This window comes from Dicentrarchus labrax, unplaced genomic scaffold, assembly GCF_905237075.1.
Source record: "Dicentrarchus labrax unplaced genomic scaffold, dlabrax2021, whole genome shotgun sequence".
NCBI lineage: Eukaryota > Metazoa > Chordata > Actinopteri > Moronidae > Dicentrarchus > Dicentrarchus labrax.
In genome coordinates this window covers 10153380-10170347 of record NW_026136708.1, presented here as the reverse complement: position 1 = coordinate 10170347, position 16968 = coordinate 10153380, and the positions used below count along the sequence as shown (strand labels likewise).

The 16968-nt window shown below is 40.8% G+C and overlaps 3 protein-coding genes across 9 annotated transcripts in view; 1 reads left to right on the top strand and 2 right to left on the bottom strand.

Annotated features, from left to right (window-relative positions):
- The window catches only part of itsn2a (intersectin 2a), a 39448-nt gene extending 38489 nt beyond the window's left edge, over positions 1–959 (top strand). For all 5 annotated transcript variants that reach the window (XM_051408108.1, XM_051408107.1, XM_051408106.1 and 2 more), the window contains one exon: positions 212–959. In XM_051408108.1, coding sequence (XP_051264068.1) covers positions 212–363 — 152 coding nt within the window. In that variant the 3' untranslated portion in view covers positions 364–959. The remainder of the gene's footprint in view (positions 1–211) is intronic.
- A 137-nt stretch (positions 960–1096) lies between these two features.
- Positions 1097–4972, bottom strand: fam228a (family with sequence similarity 228 member A). Of its 2 annotated transcripts, none has more exons than XM_051408145.1 (9): positions 4490–4972; positions 4236–4318; positions 2949–3119; positions 2795–2872; positions 2469–2663; positions 2187–2261; positions 2008–2095; positions 1418–1565; positions 1097–1254 (listed from the first exon to the last, which is right to left on the bottom strand). In XM_051408145.1, the coding sequence occupies exons 2-9, from the start codon at positions 4314–4316 to the stop codon at positions 1116–1118; spliced, it is 975 nt and encodes a 324-aa protein (XP_051264105.1). In that variant the 5' UTR covers positions 4317–4318; positions 4490–4972; the 3' UTR covers positions 1097–1115. The 2 variants fall into 2 exon arrangements, with proteins under 2 accessions (XP_051264105.1, XP_051264106.1); XM_051408146.1 differs by having other exon boundaries at positions 2469–2660.
- Positions 4973–7167: 2195 nt separating this feature from the next.
- Positions 7168–16670, bottom strand: gnpat2 (glyceronephosphate O-acyltransferase 2). Of its 2 annotated transcripts, XM_051408128.1 has the most exons (16): positions 16525–16670; positions 14986–15186; positions 14718–14894; positions 13680–13809; positions 13404–13531; positions 13211–13286; positions 12748–12899; positions 12426–12556; positions 11912–12153; positions 10258–10515; positions 10079–10158; positions 9712–9852; positions 8493–8592; positions 8297–8390; positions 8103–8164; positions 7168–7935 (listed from the first exon to the last, which is right to left on the bottom strand). In XM_051408128.1, the coding sequence occupies exons 1-16, from the start codon at positions 16534–16536 to the stop codon at positions 7883–7885; spliced, it is 2037 nt and encodes a 678-aa protein (XP_051264088.1). In that variant the 5' UTR covers positions 16537–16670; the 3' UTR covers positions 7168–7882. The 2 variants fall into 2 exon arrangements, with proteins under 2 accessions (XP_051264088.1, XP_051264087.1); XM_051408127.1 differs by lacking the exon at positions 16525–16670 and having other exon boundaries at positions 14986–15219.
- Between the last annotated feature and the right edge of the window lie 298 nt (positions 16671–16968).

Genomic DNA, 16968 nt, shown 5'->3' with positions numbered 1-16968 from the left:
TTACTTCCCTTTAATCCCCTTTTCTGTATTCTGTCTTTGTGACACGACTATATATCTTTATCAATGTGTACGTTGGCTGACATGCAACAAGAAATGTCACTACCGAAATGCCATAGGTATCGGTCATTTAGGAACAATATCATCATTAACATATTTCATCCCCCAGAAAGGTTAATTTTTTAAATAAAGTCCTTTTTTTCTGCCTTTTTAGATTTCCTGGGTCGCACCGAGGTTCCTGTGGCAACTATAAAGAAAGAGATGGAGAGCAAAGGTGCTGCAAATCGTCGCCTTCTACTGCACGAGGTCCCCACGGGAGAAGTTTGGGTCAAACTAGACCTTCAGCTTTATGAGCCAACAAAATAACACAGCCACACACACCCTCAGGCACACCACTTAATTTTATAGTAATGAAGAGAAGATATTTTGTGTACACATTAACAGCCACACACACCTAAAAGTGCCTATTTGTAGCATTGCCATTAAAAACTCTGGATGCCTCGTTCTGCTCTGAGCCACCCACATTCATTTAAGTGACCTCAAACAGAGCGGGAGGAGACCTTGCCAAAATGAATGACAAATGTCCTCATAAGTAATCACGTATCATGGAAAAAGGGTGTTCTAGATACCAACAAACCAGCTAAAATGTGAATGCAATTGTCAATATTGTCGTGTTCGCCACTTGAAAATGCAAATACACAAACATGCCTTGAATTGTAACCAGTTACATTTAGTAACATTTTGTCAAACTCATATTTACAAATTTTTACACAATTATAATTTACTCTTAATGGAATAGTCTTACACATGCATCTGCCACATTTATCTTTGTTATGTTGTACATTTCAGGTGTTGCACACTACTGTAAAATGTAATGTCATGTCAGCTCGATGGTGTATCTATGGGGTTTAAGTATGCCGTTAAATTCTGAAAATGGCATGAATAAAATGTACATACAGTGAGCATTTGCCTTGTTGTGGCTGAATGTTTCACTACTTTCTCGACATATTCCTGGTTTCCTGTAGTTCTACACAATAACCCTCTCAACTATAGTACAAGGGAAAAGTGTGAGGTAGTTAAAAGGGAATAGAGGTGAAGATTTATGGTATATATGGATTTTAATTGGATGTAGCCTGAAGTTGCTGTAAACTTGCTGGCTGTTGCCGACCTCCGCATCTGGAGAGCCAGCAGCCGGTCTGATGGCACCTTCCATCTGGTGTGGCAGTTGCTCTGATGTGGTGTGGTATGGTGTCGAGCCTGGATGAGACACGTTTGCACAATATCACTTCTCACATTATTTTAACTATGCTGCGATCCTTAAGTGATGTTGTGTTGCAGCAGCTGTATCACACAGTCACTGAGGATCCTGCAGCATTATAATAAAATGTGATTTAAAACTCATTATACTTTATATTTGTACCTGCTGGACTTCCTTCCCTCAGCCTCATCCTTTACTGGAGTTTTCCCAGATGTAGAGACTGGATAATTAGATGAGGCCTGTAGGAGTGTGTCAGCTTGAGATGACTCACGATGAGGACGATCACTCTGAGGTAGTTTGTGCTTACATCCTAAGACAGAAGGGAAATTGGTTTACAGTTTGAAGAGTATTTAACCACCGTCACAAATCTGTGAAAAACTTGACATCTAATTAGGATTTACACTGACTTTGGGATGGGTGAATCTGAGGCTTTGAGTAATGGGATAATTATGCATGCCAAACTACTATTTAGCATTTGCTAAAATGCTCAACTAATGAAACAGCAGCAGAAGTAGAGAGAAGTCATAAAGTCAGTAAAATGACTCAGTAATGTGCGTTATACGGCAATACTTAAGTTGCTAACATTAGCCACCATAAGCTACTGGTCATACCAGATCAAGTAAGGCCGTGTGGCATTTAGTCTCACATTAATTCCTCCAAATTTAAAAGACAATCTCAGCTCAAACTCGAAGCAGAGCATTCATATGGGTCTTAAATTTGCTTTTAGTTAAAAAATGAAAATACCCAGATACCTGCTTCACAAGAACGGACTGTTCTCTTTTCCTTCAGTATTTCATGTATCTGAAGGTACAATGGGTCCTTAAAGTCAGCTGGACTGAGCTGGGGATAGAGTCAGTGACAGATATATTTGAAATATTTCAATATGCCAACAGCTGTTTTATTTTTAAATGTATTAAGTCACAAAAATCACCTTGAAGTAGTGTGGCTGTTTGAAAAGAAAAGGATTGTATTCCCTTAGATCATAGGTTTCTAGAAACACAAAACCCTGAAGATTCAAGACATTACAGCGGTTAGAGAAAGTTAGATGGTTAAACATCTCATGTGTGAGTCTGTTTTTATAGTAACAAGCAAAGCACAAAAGAAACATGTGTGTGAAGTCTCATGAAGAATTAAAAAGCACCAGTAAACAACAAGACAAAAGCTGTAAGTGTACTGCTTTCCAAAGCAGACTAAATGGTGAGCTTGGGATCACCTTGGTGTTGCAGTGATGGAGGTAGTGACTGTATAACCTCTGGCGCCTCCTGGCCTCCACCGGGCTACAGCTGGACACGTGTTCCTCCAGCCTCCTCTGGAGGGGAAACCATACACGCTCAGTCCAGCGCTTGTGCTGCAGTTCCCTCCTCCTCAGCTCGGTCACATCCCGTTGGCTCAGAAACTTCTCCAACTCCTCCACAAAGACACATATCAACCAACACAGGAGTACAGACACAAAGGTCAATATGTTGCTCTGTAATTCAATTCCTTTTTTAAAGAATGGAAGCACATAAACCATTAATGGCACAACGTCCAGCATCTTACCTTCACAAAACCATTTTCTGTATTCAATAAAGGCTGGATTATTTCTTCGGCCCGTTGATTTTCAGCGTCCAACTTTGCCTACACAGTAATACACACAGTAAGAACATTCACCTTGATTTCTATATGCAGGTGTGAGCGTGGTTGAGGGCAATACCTGCAGTCGTCTGAGGGAGGTGTGAGAGAGCCAGTCCTGTTTGGCACACGGCTGTGGCCCAGAAGGTGAGGCCTCATCCCTTTTCCACGCTCTTACAGATTTACCGGTGCTCCTCGGCTGAGACGGACTCTTTCTGCTCTCTGTAGCGTCCTTCACATCTGACGTGCACTCCTGAAACACTAGTAGGGTCACTACTATCTTCTGCTGTAGGTAAAGTCTGCAGTGGACACTTTCATTTTCATAAAAGCACTGTTACTCATCTTGAATCACACAGCCAATAACAGCAAATATACAGTATGGTCAGATTTGAACATACACTGCAGAGCTCCATGTGGACTGTAAACTCTTGGAAATCCCAGCTGGAGTTCACAGACAGACCTGACACAATCATGTAGGTGAGCAGAAGGCAACAGAGGCCAGCACAACAGGCAGTGACATGATCTGTCACTGCCTGGAAACCTGAACTGCATCTCACTGTTACACAAACACACATGGTGGGACATGTATGGCAAAGCACTAACACAAAATTAACTTTAGCATCAGTATAAAGATGGCAGCTTCCTTCCTCACTTTTGCCGGGGTTGTCTGAAATAATACCACTATCTAAATGTGCTGACTTTGATGCCTGGCTGGTTCGTCATCTGATACGGCACCAGGCCTTTATTTTTTTCTATTGTCCTGAATTAAGAGAGGATTACGGTGGCTACCGTACCTGTCTGTCAATAACCTGAAACCTTTCCATTCATCTTTCCTAGCACACTGAGATTCCAGCATTGTTCATTCAGACTCTGCACAGACAGAGGAGAAAGAGGAGGCAGCCAAGCAAACATTGTACCCTCTGCCTGCTGGCCAGCATACACATACTGTACCTCCGCAGTCTCCCTGACATTAAAAGACCAGTGATAAATTATTAGTTGGCAAGAGTTCACAGTTTCACTCTCACTGTGAAGAGGGGGGAAAGTATAGAGCTATACCACATTTAAACGTTTTCAGTAAAGGCAGTAAAGTGAATGTAACCCTCTTGTTCCTTAATAAATCTCCTGTTGAGCAGTCACCTAAACTCCTATTATTCTTTAATTATCAAAGGCTGGTGATTAGTTAGGCAGGTTCAGGTGGAAATATATCTTTCTGAATGTGAAACAGGCCGGTACACTGAAAAAGTATGTGTGTGCTTCACATACAAATAATGTGATATAAAATAATATAGCATACACTCAATGGTGTATTTTGGAAATATTATTTGAGCTATTTCTGTTATAGCTGCAGCAGTATGTATTTTTTGTTTACCTGTGATTCCAACAGGCTGACAGGAAAAGGTGTGTGGAAGGTGATCACACCCCTGGCTGTGTTTCTCCTCCTGGGGCTCATCCCTAAATCATGAGGAAAAATATAGTCTTAATGCTACATGCTAAATACATTTATCAGTGATTAGCTGTTAGATGTTAAGAACAGTATTGCATGACGTTAAATCTAATCCATATGGTGTCTTCTAATTGAGTATGTACCAGCTTTGTCACCATAGCAATGTTGTGGTTTCTTACCGTTGTTGACTTGAAGACGTTTAACGTTATGTCAGAATTTGAAGCAGGAAAAACAGCAAAAATGTGCAAAATTAACCAAAACTGCCTTCGTTTTGGGGTCAGAGGTTTGCTACATAAGACAGCGACGACTAACTATCTTTCTCCCCTCCTCTCACTAGCTTCAGTTGTCAGACAGCGGGAAAGCGCCAGCGGGAGAGGCCTCCTCCAGGTGTCCTGCCGCCTGAAGGTTTTTCCGTTGCCATGACACCGGCGCACACCCGAGCAACCAGACGTTCTCAAGACGCACGCGGCGTTCAGCGCGAGGCTTCTCTGTGCTGTTATGGCGACAAAACGTCCTAAATTAAAATGGGAGCCAAATGTATCGTTACAGGTGTGACAACTGATGACATATGCGGTCAAATACAGAAAAATTATTACATTTTAATGTCAATTATTACATTTTTTTAAAAGTGCGGAGAGAAATGTCTTGAAATTCCCGCTCCTGTATAACCCAAACTTAATTTATTGAACTTAATATTTGTTTTTGCATTAAAAATTGTTACAACTGCGATATTTATTTTAGCTAAGGGGACTGCTCCCACCTTTTCTGCCACACCTTTTCTGTGTCTAACTTGGTCGCAGACTGTGTTTATCCACCCCAGGTAGTAGGCTATAAACCCATGGTAGGCTATATGTGTACAGACTGGGAACTGAGGGTGGGTATCCTCTATTAGAGTTCAGGCCCTTTTATACTGTTATATGAAAGAGTAATCGGAGCCTTAATAACAGCCAATCAATTATATTCAAAGAGATCAGGAGTGAGGAAGACAAAATATTCTAAAAATAAAAAAAATCTAGCCTATGATATAGGAAAATACTGCAAGTGTTAAGTATAAAATAAGATTTTTTTTAAAACAATGTATGTGCAATAAAACTTTCAACAATCAGTTAATTGCAACTATTTGATTCTCAATTTCTGAAGAGCTTTCTGTGTTGGCTGTATAGGTGCAGTAGGTTAATGAGTGTGTTGGTCTTAATGCGCCTGTTGACACCTCATGTGCACTTTCAAGGTGTTCCGCAGAGGCTGCAACGCTCCGACACCTGCGGAGAATGCCACTACTTAATGTTTAGGTATTAGCTGCGTTAAGGCAGGGCAGGGCTTGGCCAGATCATAACTTGGGATTTTTCGCAGCTTTCTTTCTTTTCGTTGCCGGGTCCAGGACAGGGGGGAGACTACATGGATTGGTGGACTTCGTTGGCAGCCAGTATTGCCCTGCTCTGGATCTTCTGCTTTATAGACGGTAAGAGAAAATGGTTAGTTGGGGATTTGGAAGCTTTTCAGGAACTGTGTGGCAACCTTACGGTAGCTGACATTAACTCACAGCATAGGAAATACGACTTCTCTGCACAACATGTCTGTTTATTCTATTTTTTTCTGGCTAAAAATATAAATTATCTTCACTTGCAGCCCTGCTTGGAATTGAAAGTCAAAGGATGTTTGGCGCACTGGAAATTATGACAATTCATTTTACGCACGTTTATCTGAGCTTCCTTATAATAAACGCTTCCGCAGGGCACCTAAAACCTTTGGGCGTTATGTTGTGTATCTTTAAGTAAGAAGGCCTAATCTTGGCTCTTGGGCTTTCTTAAAAGAAGTTGTAATGAAACAAACTCTAATCACTCTAATGATCCTTTTGTCTAATTGATTCAAGACATAATCGTAACAAAAGAAAGGAATATATTTGAAGCCTCTATTGCAGCCTTAAGGCTTTGATATTGGTCATTTTGTCGATGGCTCCGGTGCTGAGAGCCGCGCGTAAAGACGGGCCGCGTCACCCGCTGTTCACGCTCAGATGATACCTGCCGCCCACATGGCTGGTGGACAGACTTTAATCCAGTGGCAGACGCTGTTTGTAATGGTTGCTGACATTAGCCACGGTGTTAAATTAGACTCCAGCTGACCCCGTTACCCTCTTATCTCCAGGCAATGCCGTGCTTGAGCTGCGGCTGCTCTTCCATGCTCTGACCAAAGCTGCATGCCACCTGTACCTGGCCCTGCTCCCGCTGCGCCGAGCCGCCACCCACTTCGCCGACTGCGCGAGATACCTGGTCAACCATGCCCAGCAAAGCCCCTCCCCGCACGGCTACCACCACCAGAGCCAGCCCCTGGCCAGGAAAGGCACGCTGCACTTCCTGGAGGGTATGTGTGTGGTGTGCGAGACGGTGCCCAACCTGATGGGCGCAGCGCTCAGCGTGGGCGCCGCCTTCTGCCACATGATGCAGGGAGGTTTCTACGTCCTGGCAGCCACGCTGCGCACCATCCAGATCAACCTCTTCTCCCAAATGAACGGCGAGAAGGATCGATGGGACAAAGAGCGACACAGAGCCAAAGAGAGCGAGAAAAAGCTAAATTCTAAAGTGTTGGAATACATCTCGGTGTTTTGTCAAGACCCCGTCAGCGCTTTACGCATCAAAGTTGACGTACCACCCGTGTATAGATAATCTCTGTCCATGTAAAATACATACATAACATAATTGGCACATAAGAGGCCTTCTTCTAACTGCTGAGTTGTTACAGATGCAGGCAGAGATGACAGGAGGTTGAACTTTGGCCCCTGGTTGTCGTTCACTGTTGTTGAGGGAATAGTACCAACAGAAATGATGTTTAAGTGTGGAAAAAGTCAAGAATCTATGGTGCATTTTGTTACATTTGTTTTACATTTATTGTAAAGAAGTAAAAATAAATGTCTCAAACAAACAAAACTTCACATCTTTGATGGGTTATAGTATTTGACATTGTTAAAGTATTTAGATTTGTATCGGTATATTAATTTACATACAATCAAGTGTCATAATTCAGTGTTTACTATCTAATTGCACTTACTATCAGCAATCGAGTTTTATTGTAAAGTGCTCTATTGTTTCTCTATTGGACAAAAACACACCAACACAATGTAACTGATTAAAATACAGTTATTTCTCAGTATCTTAATCCACAGGCATCACTAGAGCATCAGTCATACATATGTCTTTTCTTCATCAACTCATTCTGATAATAGCCATCAAACAAAATCAGCAATACTGGCACCTTTGGGTCAACATATCAGGTCTTTGTAGCTTTATCTTAGCCCTGTCAGATCTGTAAGGGATGAGAGCAAGGACACAGAGAGGGGGAGGAAGCAAAACGTTCAAGAGTGGAACGCTTGCCAGGTTAAGTCTGGCCACTGGTGTCCAGGATAGAAAGTATTTTGTCTGAGGGCAGAATTAAGGTGCAGCACACCTCCCCTGATGGCTGCATAAAGGAAGGCACAGAAAGAAGAAGAAGGAAGTGAAGTGGGGAAAAGAAGGAAGGGTTCATGTTCGGGTTAACGGGACTGTGAGCTGATACTGAAGATGCATCTGTTCCAACAGAGACTAAAGTCTTGCGTCAGGTGTAGTCTGGAGCATCTGGGGAGGGATTTTCCTAGCTACAGTGAGAGAGGAAAAAGAATCAGTCTCTCAGGATTTATGTGCTGCTAAACACAAGCAAGGGCAAAAACAAAATCTCAAACACATGGTGAGGACATCTAAGTCAATGTAAGAGTATTTTAAAGGACCCAAAGTGACTTAAATCAAAGTTTTTATTGCAACTTACAGAGAATGTCTCCAATTCTTCTGACAGCTGCTTTGTTCACTCTGTATTCATTCTGCTCAGACCTGTGATGGTGAAACAGATAGAGAAACTTAACAAGTGTAACTCTGGCATCAGAAATACAGACAGCTTATGAACCACCACAGAAAATGAGCTTAAAACCAAACAGATTTGCGGGGGCTAATCTCGTTACTCACGCCCTCAACTTTGTCACAGCCTCCAGCCTCCGCAGAGCTGACAAAACGTTTTTCTGCATGTCAGATGACAGCGCCTCATAGGTGCAAAGCTCACCTGAGGCACACAGATATAATGATGGGGAAGGCTGATAAGAGTTTAACAAAGCTGGAGATGATTCCAGAGGTCAGGGGTCATGTCTGCCACTTTCTGTTTTACCTGAGAGGATGAGCTCTGTGGCCAAGTTTCGCACAGCAGGTAGGAACTGTTTCTCAGAAAGCACATGAACTCCCTCCTCACAGAGGTACCTGAACATCACCTGGACATAAAAACACACACCAGATCAAACAGAAGGGAAAAACATCTGCCTATTTTTACCATTTAAAATCTTGCTTTGTATAATCAGAAACTTACTGGATCTATTTTGTTGATTTCAGTATGTGAGATTTTTCTGGGAGTATATCTAATCATATAATCTAATCATAAGTATACTATACAGACTGGTATATTTTCATTTATTGAAGCATAAACATAACAAAAGAGCAGTGTTAAACAAAAATCTAACATCTAAAAAAACAAAAGAAAGTCTCTTATTAATTATTTGGAATTTCTATATTTAATTTATTGGATTATAGCAGATCAACTGTATTTTCTGCAATTTTTATTTAAACAGTCAACAACTGCTTATAAACTACTAAACAAACTAACCCTAATTAAAATTTAAAAAAAATTGTATTTCAATTTTTCTATTTTCTTTCTAGTTCAATAACTAGTAGAAGATTAAATAATTATATCCAGGTAACCTTTTGGAAAATTATTGAGAAATTACGGCTCTGTAAAATCAAGAATTCTTGATTTATTTTCCTAAATGAAAGTCTCATTTGTCTCACTGTTTCAATGCCAATCCACACTGCCAGGAATAACAATCTGTTGGAGAAATACTGAATCATTTATTTTTTGTTTATTGGTTAATCTTTGTTGAATTAAAGCACTCAAAATTAAATATACTCAGTCTTAAAATATTGGAATCAGCCCCTAAAAACCTCTAAAAGGGACTGGTTGCACAGCAGACAAACACAGGCGTACTTAACAACAGCAACGATGGCTCAGTTCCATCAAGTGTGCCAGTGACAGTGACAGTGTACCAGCATGTGCAATAGCAGGACCTCCCCTAAGTGGAATGCAACAATTATCTTGCATTCATACACCTGTGCGTTTCCTGCTCCAGTCTCAACCAACCTCGGTGTTTTCAAATGAGACAGAATGAATTACTTAATCAGTGCAAGGCGTGATCACTGACAGAAAATATTCTAATGAACAAATCAAAACTTCAGACAGAGAAAATCTGGACTGCAGCTGACTGAGCTACCAAATAACCTGAATCTCATCTAAGCATGTGGCGTGTTATCACGGTCAGAAGAGGCAAAAGTCAAAGGACCTGGTAAGAGTCTATGAAGGGTTGTAGAAGCGCCTGCAGAAAGGATAACACCTCCGACCCCGCGTCCAACACCATCACTTCCTGTTGACTGAAGTTTACTGCTCCACATTTCTTCAGGAGGACGCACGCTTCCTCAAAGTCCTGCGTGACGGAAAGATGGATAACAACAGGCAGATAAATATCAACAACAAACTAACTCACCTAACCTGGGAGTCTGTTCTGACTTCAAATTGTCAGACACAGATCTGTGATCATGTCTGCACTTCACATGTTGTTACCAAGATTTCTCACACGGTTAAAAGGACAATAATCCTTGTTATGTTCTGTGTCCTGGAGGAAGCTGAGCCCTGACAGATGAGGTTGTTACCTGAGGGGACTTTCCGGGGATGAAGATGAATTCGTTGGAGAAGACGTCCTGTAGGAAGCAGAAGAAGCTGAAGAGCTCGTCTGTGAACAGAACGGTGGATCACAATGAAGCAAGAGGACAATGAATTCTTCCTTTAAGGACGTAATTAGTTGAGAAATATGTCCTGTCCAACCCCTTACCTCTCTGTGTGCTCTCTGTGACACGTATTGCTGTTGCGAGCATGGCAGGACGCACAAAAACGTGCATGGATTGATTCCTATAGGAAGCCAGCATCAGCAACGGCGCCGCCATCCTGATCACACCATCCTCTGGGCTGATTGGACATTTCCTCAGAGGCTCGTTCTCCTGAACCAGGTAGACGCGTCCCGCTTTACGTTGGACTACGGAGCAATGAAGGGCCACGGTGGATGAAATCACATCAGAGTCAGGGACTTGTCCTGCAGAGAAAGGTCACTGCATTATTATTGTTCAACGGGTGGTTCAAAATGTATTTGTACGTACATGTGTTTGTGTGTGTGTTTATGTGCCTGCATGTGTGTATCTGCACACACGAGACCTGTGAAGTGAGACAGTTCAATGGGGTCTTCTTAGGATAAGTAAGTTAAAGTGCATTAATCCACTGAACATCTCCTAAGTGAATCTGAACGCTTGTGCCAACTCACATTCATCTAATCTGTCTGATGTACCTCAGACCTTCAGAGTCCCGAAGTGAGAGGCTGAGAGATTCAACTGGAGGGAAACTACTCGCTTACAGGTACATTTACTCAAGTACTGTACTTAAAGGCAGAATGAGTATGAATTTATTGGTTGTAAGCACAACGTTCAAAGTCGGCCAGTCTTCCCCGGCTTGTAGCGTCCTCTTACAGACAGTTACACTTCAAGTGGGTCACAAGTGTTTATTATTATATTCACTGTTTTTCAGGAAAGTCCTACTCATTCTACCTTTAAGTACACATTTCAAGTACTTGTAATTGTGTATTTTGTTTTTATGCCACTTTATACTTCTACTCCATTACATTTATTTGGCAGCTATAGTTACTAGTTACTTTTTTTTCAACATACAAAGAGCTCATTTAATATGATGTGATGTGATAATGTGTGATGTTGTTATAAATTTCACTAGCCAACAGTATACAGTAAGTATAGCTGAAACAATTAGTCTATTAATCAATTAGTTGAATGACTAACTATTTTGATACATCTGCTTTTTATATATATTATTTTATTTTACATTTTATATATCTTTATATATGCTTCTTATATTAATATTTATTTTTTTATAACTTTAACTTATTGCTTGTACAAAACAAGTATTGGGATGATGTCACACTGGGTAATTGTATTTCTCATTCATTTCATTATTTTTACAAACCATCTATAAAACTTTAACATGAATGCATGACTAATAATAATCTAATGACATAATACTATAATGGTATGACGGTGGATGTTTTTCTGTTTTAGGTAATTTTACTTTTAATACTTTAAGTAAATTTTTCTACTTATAGTTACATACTTAAGTGACATTTTCAATGCAGGACTTTTGCAGTATTTTTACAGTGCAGTATTAGTACTTTTACTTAAATAAAGGATCTGAGTACTTCCTCCACCATTGTGACTTATCTGCATTAGCTTTGTCTGATTGACTTGAAATGCAATAGGCAAATGCCACCTACTGGTCATTGAGGGGAACAGTAAACCTCATCTGAGGCTCATTGATAGAAGAGCTGTTTGATAGAAGAGCAGTTGCATCCGTTCTCAATTCAATTTAAAAAAAAGATACAATATTTACTGCAAATATATCATCCATACACCGTCTATCTTCTCACCCACCCGGCCAGTTCAGGCGAGCCCCAAAGTCCAGTGCCAGCTTCCTCAGCCAGAGGGTTTTTTCTGTAAGCTGATGCCACAGCAGACCCTCCTCTGTTAAGACTGTGGTTGGGGCCTGGAGCAACATGCAGGCCATCAGAGACCAAGGGCTGATCAGAAGGCCCTCCTCTTGGATTCGTACCATCAGATGAGCCAGCCAACTCACACAGGCCTGAGCCTCTGCACTGGGCTGCTGGGGAAGATCTCTGTGAACAAATGTAAAGGGAAGGAAGAGGAGAAAGTGAGCAGGAAGAATGGAGGAACACGGCCAATTATTCTCTTTATTATTCTTCACCAGACTACTTGGCACTAATGCAGGGAGATGCCATAACAGTAACAGAAGATATCATTTAACAGATAAATTAAGTAAAAAGTTTGGTTGGTGGCTACTGTAATCCTGTCTACAGCCCTGTATGAGTGTGACACATATGTAAAATAAAATGATTTAATATCCTGTATGTCTTTAAATGTTTTCTACCTAGGTACGAGGTTGAACTGGCAGCGGTTTATCTTGCCGTGACACAGCTGTCGGACTGACAGAGGTCGACCAAAGTTCACATGCATGCTGCCGTAATTTTCCTGCAGCACTTTGGTAGCCTTCAGCAGACCCTGCAGAGAGAGAGCAAAGCTGGGAGTGAATCACGAGTCACAGATAATCAGCTTTATTCATGCATGAACCCTTCTGACCTGCACTAATGATTTTGTGAGGTTAGAGACCAACTTGTTTACTTCATTTTTACATCTCGAACAAACAATGTTGGTAAGGATTCAGAGAGAGAACTAATGTGACCAGAACTTACAGTGGTGCTTTCTTTGGGCTTGGGGACACCCAGTAACTCGTGGGCAAGCAGCGATTCCTCCAGTACTCGGTCATAACTAATGCTGATGGGAACCAAAGTGATGTCATACACCTCACCTTTAAAAAAAGGCTCCAGCACCATGTGCATCATACCTGCAGACACAAGCACATACTGTAGAATATTGTCAGGTTTTCAAAAAGTACAGACATTTGATTAGAAAACAACCTAAACACAGCATACCATACAGCTGCATTGGCTGAAAATATCTAGACACAATATATTCAAATATTCAATTAAAAAAAACTAATTAACTCAACAATCAAGGAGTTGGAGAAAGACTGGTATGGAGAAAAAAAAAGGTCATTCTCATCTCTAAGGTCTATCATCAAGCTGTTTCAAGCTGCAAAGACCACAAAATAATTAAATACTTTGGGACACACACTAGTGCTAACTTGACACCTACCTAACTTTGGTAACAGAGACTTCAGTGTGCGACTCCGCAAGCCTTCCACATAAAACTCCACAGGAGCAAATCCTCTCTACAGAAAACAAATTGTTGAAAGTCCCCTTTACAGATGGTGAAATAGCTAGACAAATATAAATTGGACATTCTTGAAAAAAGCTAAAGCAATTTCATAAAGATTATTATGTCTTACCCTGACAATGGTTTTGACATATTCTGACAGCACTGCCCAGTACAGTTTGTCAGAGCCAATGGCACGACGGATAAAGAAAGCTCCAGAGCGACGCAGTATCTCTCCGACCATCTTCATCCCTGCAAGAGCTTTACAGTGGAAAGAAGGAGGAATTATTAAAGGGAGAGAGAGAAGTAAGCGTCCGCAAGCAAAGGTACAAGTCATGAAAATGTTCACTAGAGATGTTTTAATATAAATCCATAATATTCTGTTGTTTTAATTCAAATAGATACTTGCGAATTCCTGCAGCAATAACAGGAACTGGGATGTCGTAGGTGAACAGGATGTAGGAGATAGCCAAGAAGTCCATATAACTCCTGTGATTGGGCATCAGGATCACAGGACTCTCCTGAACAGCTTGTTGGAGCTGCAAGGGATGGAAATCAAATAATGTATCAACAGCAGGCTTCTGGTATAGTAGTCTGAGGAGTGACACTTGTGTGCAGATTTTAAGTAAACATATGAATCCAAATATATCTCAACTAGCTTTAATGTCAGTTAAAGTCTTAATATTAGAGCAGATTTGTCAACTTGCCATTATTTAATTTATTTAAACACACATTTAAAAAAGGTACTGAAAAATTTCATTGTTTACATTAATTACATATAACTGCTGAACAGACCCTGGTAAATATGGCAGTCATTTGCTTAGAGTCAGATAAGAAGATTGATACGACTCTCATATTTGTACAGTAAATATGAAGCTACAGCCAGCGGTCACGTAGCTTAGCACAAAGACTGGAAACAGGGGGAAATAGCTAGCCTGGCTTTGTTGTAAAACCACAACCTGTTGCTTTTACACTTTTTTTTGTTTTGTACAGATTAAACAAATTAGATTTTTTTTTTATTGATTTTCGTTTGTCTATATATTTATGTTATGTCTATTATTATTATTATTATTATTAACCTGTTTATCCCATTTTTCTATTTGTACATTTGAATCCTTTTCCTTTTTATAAAAAGGTGTTTTAATGTGTGAAGCACTTTGTTTTACATTTTGCTTGTATGAAAACTGCCATACAAATAAAAGTCTGATTGATTGATTGAATGATTGATTGATTGACTGATTGATTGATACCATGCCAATTAGTGAGCTCAGAGGCTATGGTTGCAGATAAAGAGAGATATCTAAGAACTCGTTAAGATTTAGTCCCTATGTATATTATAATGCCTAACAATTATGTAGAAGGTGCTCTCTAACTCTGTGTAACTGGTGCATATACTGAAATGTGCCGCTGTTCTGAATACAGTATTGATTAGTTGTGTGGTCCTGACCATGTTGAGCCCTTCCATGTTGACCAAGATGCTGGTGAAGAGTCTCTTGAACACCTTGCTGAGGGTGTAGGCCATCATCCTGATAAACCCCAGCTGGAGGTTTTGAGACATTTCCTCCAAAATCCCACACACCTCCTCTCTCACCTCCTCCACAGATGACCCCGTCTCCATGGCGATCTGAGGAGGAATGCAGGAAAAAGACTCAAAGTCCATGGAAGCAACAATGTGAAACGTCTTTGTTACATCTTTTCAAATCACACCATCCCACCTCCTTGGCCATGTAGCTTAGATACTGGGACTCCAGCACGGCTTTGTTGAGGTCAGCCGTGGAGCAGGACGGGGCCCCTTTATAGGGCTGGGGGTTGAAGGTCCTGAAGGCATAGCCAAGATCACTGCTGCGCCTCCGCTCCTCCAATATATCTACAAACTCGTCAACATCTTCCAGGCCTGCTCTGCCTGAATCCTTATACTGGGAGGAAGAAGTCATGCTTATGTTAAACAGATGTTTGACGCCTTAAATAGAATATAAAAGAACAAATTAGGAACATGGCCAATCAACTACACGGTGACTCAGGTATGTGAGAGGAAAGCAAGAGAAAGAAGAAGAGGGTCAATTAAGCAGGACCTTCGCAAAAAATCACACAGTGTGAAACAAACATTATCGAAGGCTGTCGGCCATTAAAATCTGAAGCCCCTCCCCATCCACTCAAAAATGTGTTTTGTTCATGATTATGTCATTTGTATGTTGGACACCAGAAAGCTGTTTTCACATTCATCTGCTGCACATTCAACTTAAATCTGGGTTTAACATTTGTATTGTACATTGAACAGCTTTATCACTGGAAGCCAATCACAGTCCAATACGCATTTTATAGGAGTGATTTAAAAACTTGAACATGAACGGTGAGACTGGATTGAAGTCGGAGACATCTTGTGTCCACGGTTAAACCTTTTCAGTGGAAAACATTTGCATATTCACTGATTCTGGGATTTTTAAGGAGAGAGGGAGTAGATGTGGGCCTAATCTTTTAGAATTAGAAGAAGTTTTACAAGGTAATAGAGCTTATTTTTATATATTTTTGAACAACCCATATGTGACACAAATTATTACTCCAAACAGAGTACCAGTATATGTCTTGTTATGTGTATATGTTATATGACTACAGCACAAACTGTACAGCTTCCATTTAAAAAAGGGCCATATACATATTGTTTTTGATTCTATTTAAATGTTTTCATGTTATTGTCAATTTTCTATTTAGGATTCTTGACCTGCAGCACTTGCTTTCATCTTTACTATGTTTACTGTTATGCACCAATATACCAAAGCACAATTCCTTGTATGTGAGAACTTAACTTTTTTCATTCTTAAAACATCTTAAAACGTGTCTAAAGGGGATTTTTAAACACCCAGGAGGTTCTCCTCCAGTTATAGACAGAAACAACACACTGACCATTGCCTGCACTATCTTTCGTTTTGCACTATGGACCGCTGATGTTGTTTAACAGCCTATTAAGCAACATAAATAATTTCTAAGTAGGCCAAAGTTTCTGCAGCTAATACCGTCGAACAGCTCTGTGTGCACTATTTACAGCTCAACAGCGGGCTCAGCGTGAAATTTAACGTGACAACGGCAAACACATCCAATGCATTTCTCTCATTCGGTCTCGATGTCAGCACGCACTTTATCATTTATACCCGCTGTTAACTTTTAAAGCGTTTGAGCTGAGCCGGCACTGTGCGCAGGAACAGAGCGCAACAAGTGTTCAGGATGAAAAAACACACTCATTTTAAAAAGCTGCTTACCGTGTCCGTCATTCTTCACAGCAACACACACACACAAACGACCCTTCCAGGTGGCTGTCCTCATCGACTTTCGTTTTCTGTACTTGAAAGCTGCCTTGGATACACGCTGCGTGGAGTGCAGCACCCCGGGGCGCAGGCCAATGGTGTCGCTGGGTTTTGGAAACTCCTCCCGCATGTTGTATGTGCAGCTTTCTGCTCTCTAACAACCCGCAACGCGACAGTGCGTGATGGTGGATGTAGCAAAGGGAAACAGCTGAGTTTTGCTGCTTTGCACTGATACAGAGAAGTTTATCTGAACAGGCAAATGTCTGACAATTGTTATTAATTAAACTTTTACTCATAAAAATGTCACTTTCGTGCAGTGTTTAGTCACTGGTGGATGCAGTGTCCCCATGTTTGAAAAGACAGCATAAAGGCCATTTAAGATGCCCTTGCAGTGGAGAA

Bases quoted from the DNA above. Each gene is read 5' to 3' on its own strand.
- fam228a (XM_051408145.1), bottom strand. From the start codon at position 4,316: ATGAGCCCCAGGAGGAGAAACACAGCCAGGGGTGTGATCACCTTCCAC. The intron at 3,120-4,235 runs GTAAACAAAAAA...CTAGTGTTTCAG, and splicing joins TCAGCCTGTTGGAATCACAG to GAGTGCACGTCAGATGTGAA. The intron at 1,255-1,417 runs GTACAAATATAA...TGTCTCATCCAG, and splicing joins GAGGGAAGGAAGTCCAGCAG to GCTCGACACCATACCACACC.
- gnpat2 (XM_051408127.1), bottom strand. From the start codon at position 15,204: ATGACTTCTTCCTCCCAGTATAAGGATTCAGGCAGAGCAGGCCTGGAA. The intron at 10,159-10,257 runs GTAAGGGGTTGG...TTCTGTTCACAG, and splicing joins CACAGAGAGCACACAGAGAG to ACGAGCTCTTCAGCTTCTTC. The intron at 8,391-8,492 runs GTAAAACAGAAA...TGTGTGCCTCAG, and splicing joins CACAGAGCTCATCCTCTCAG to GTGAGCTTTGCACCTATGAG.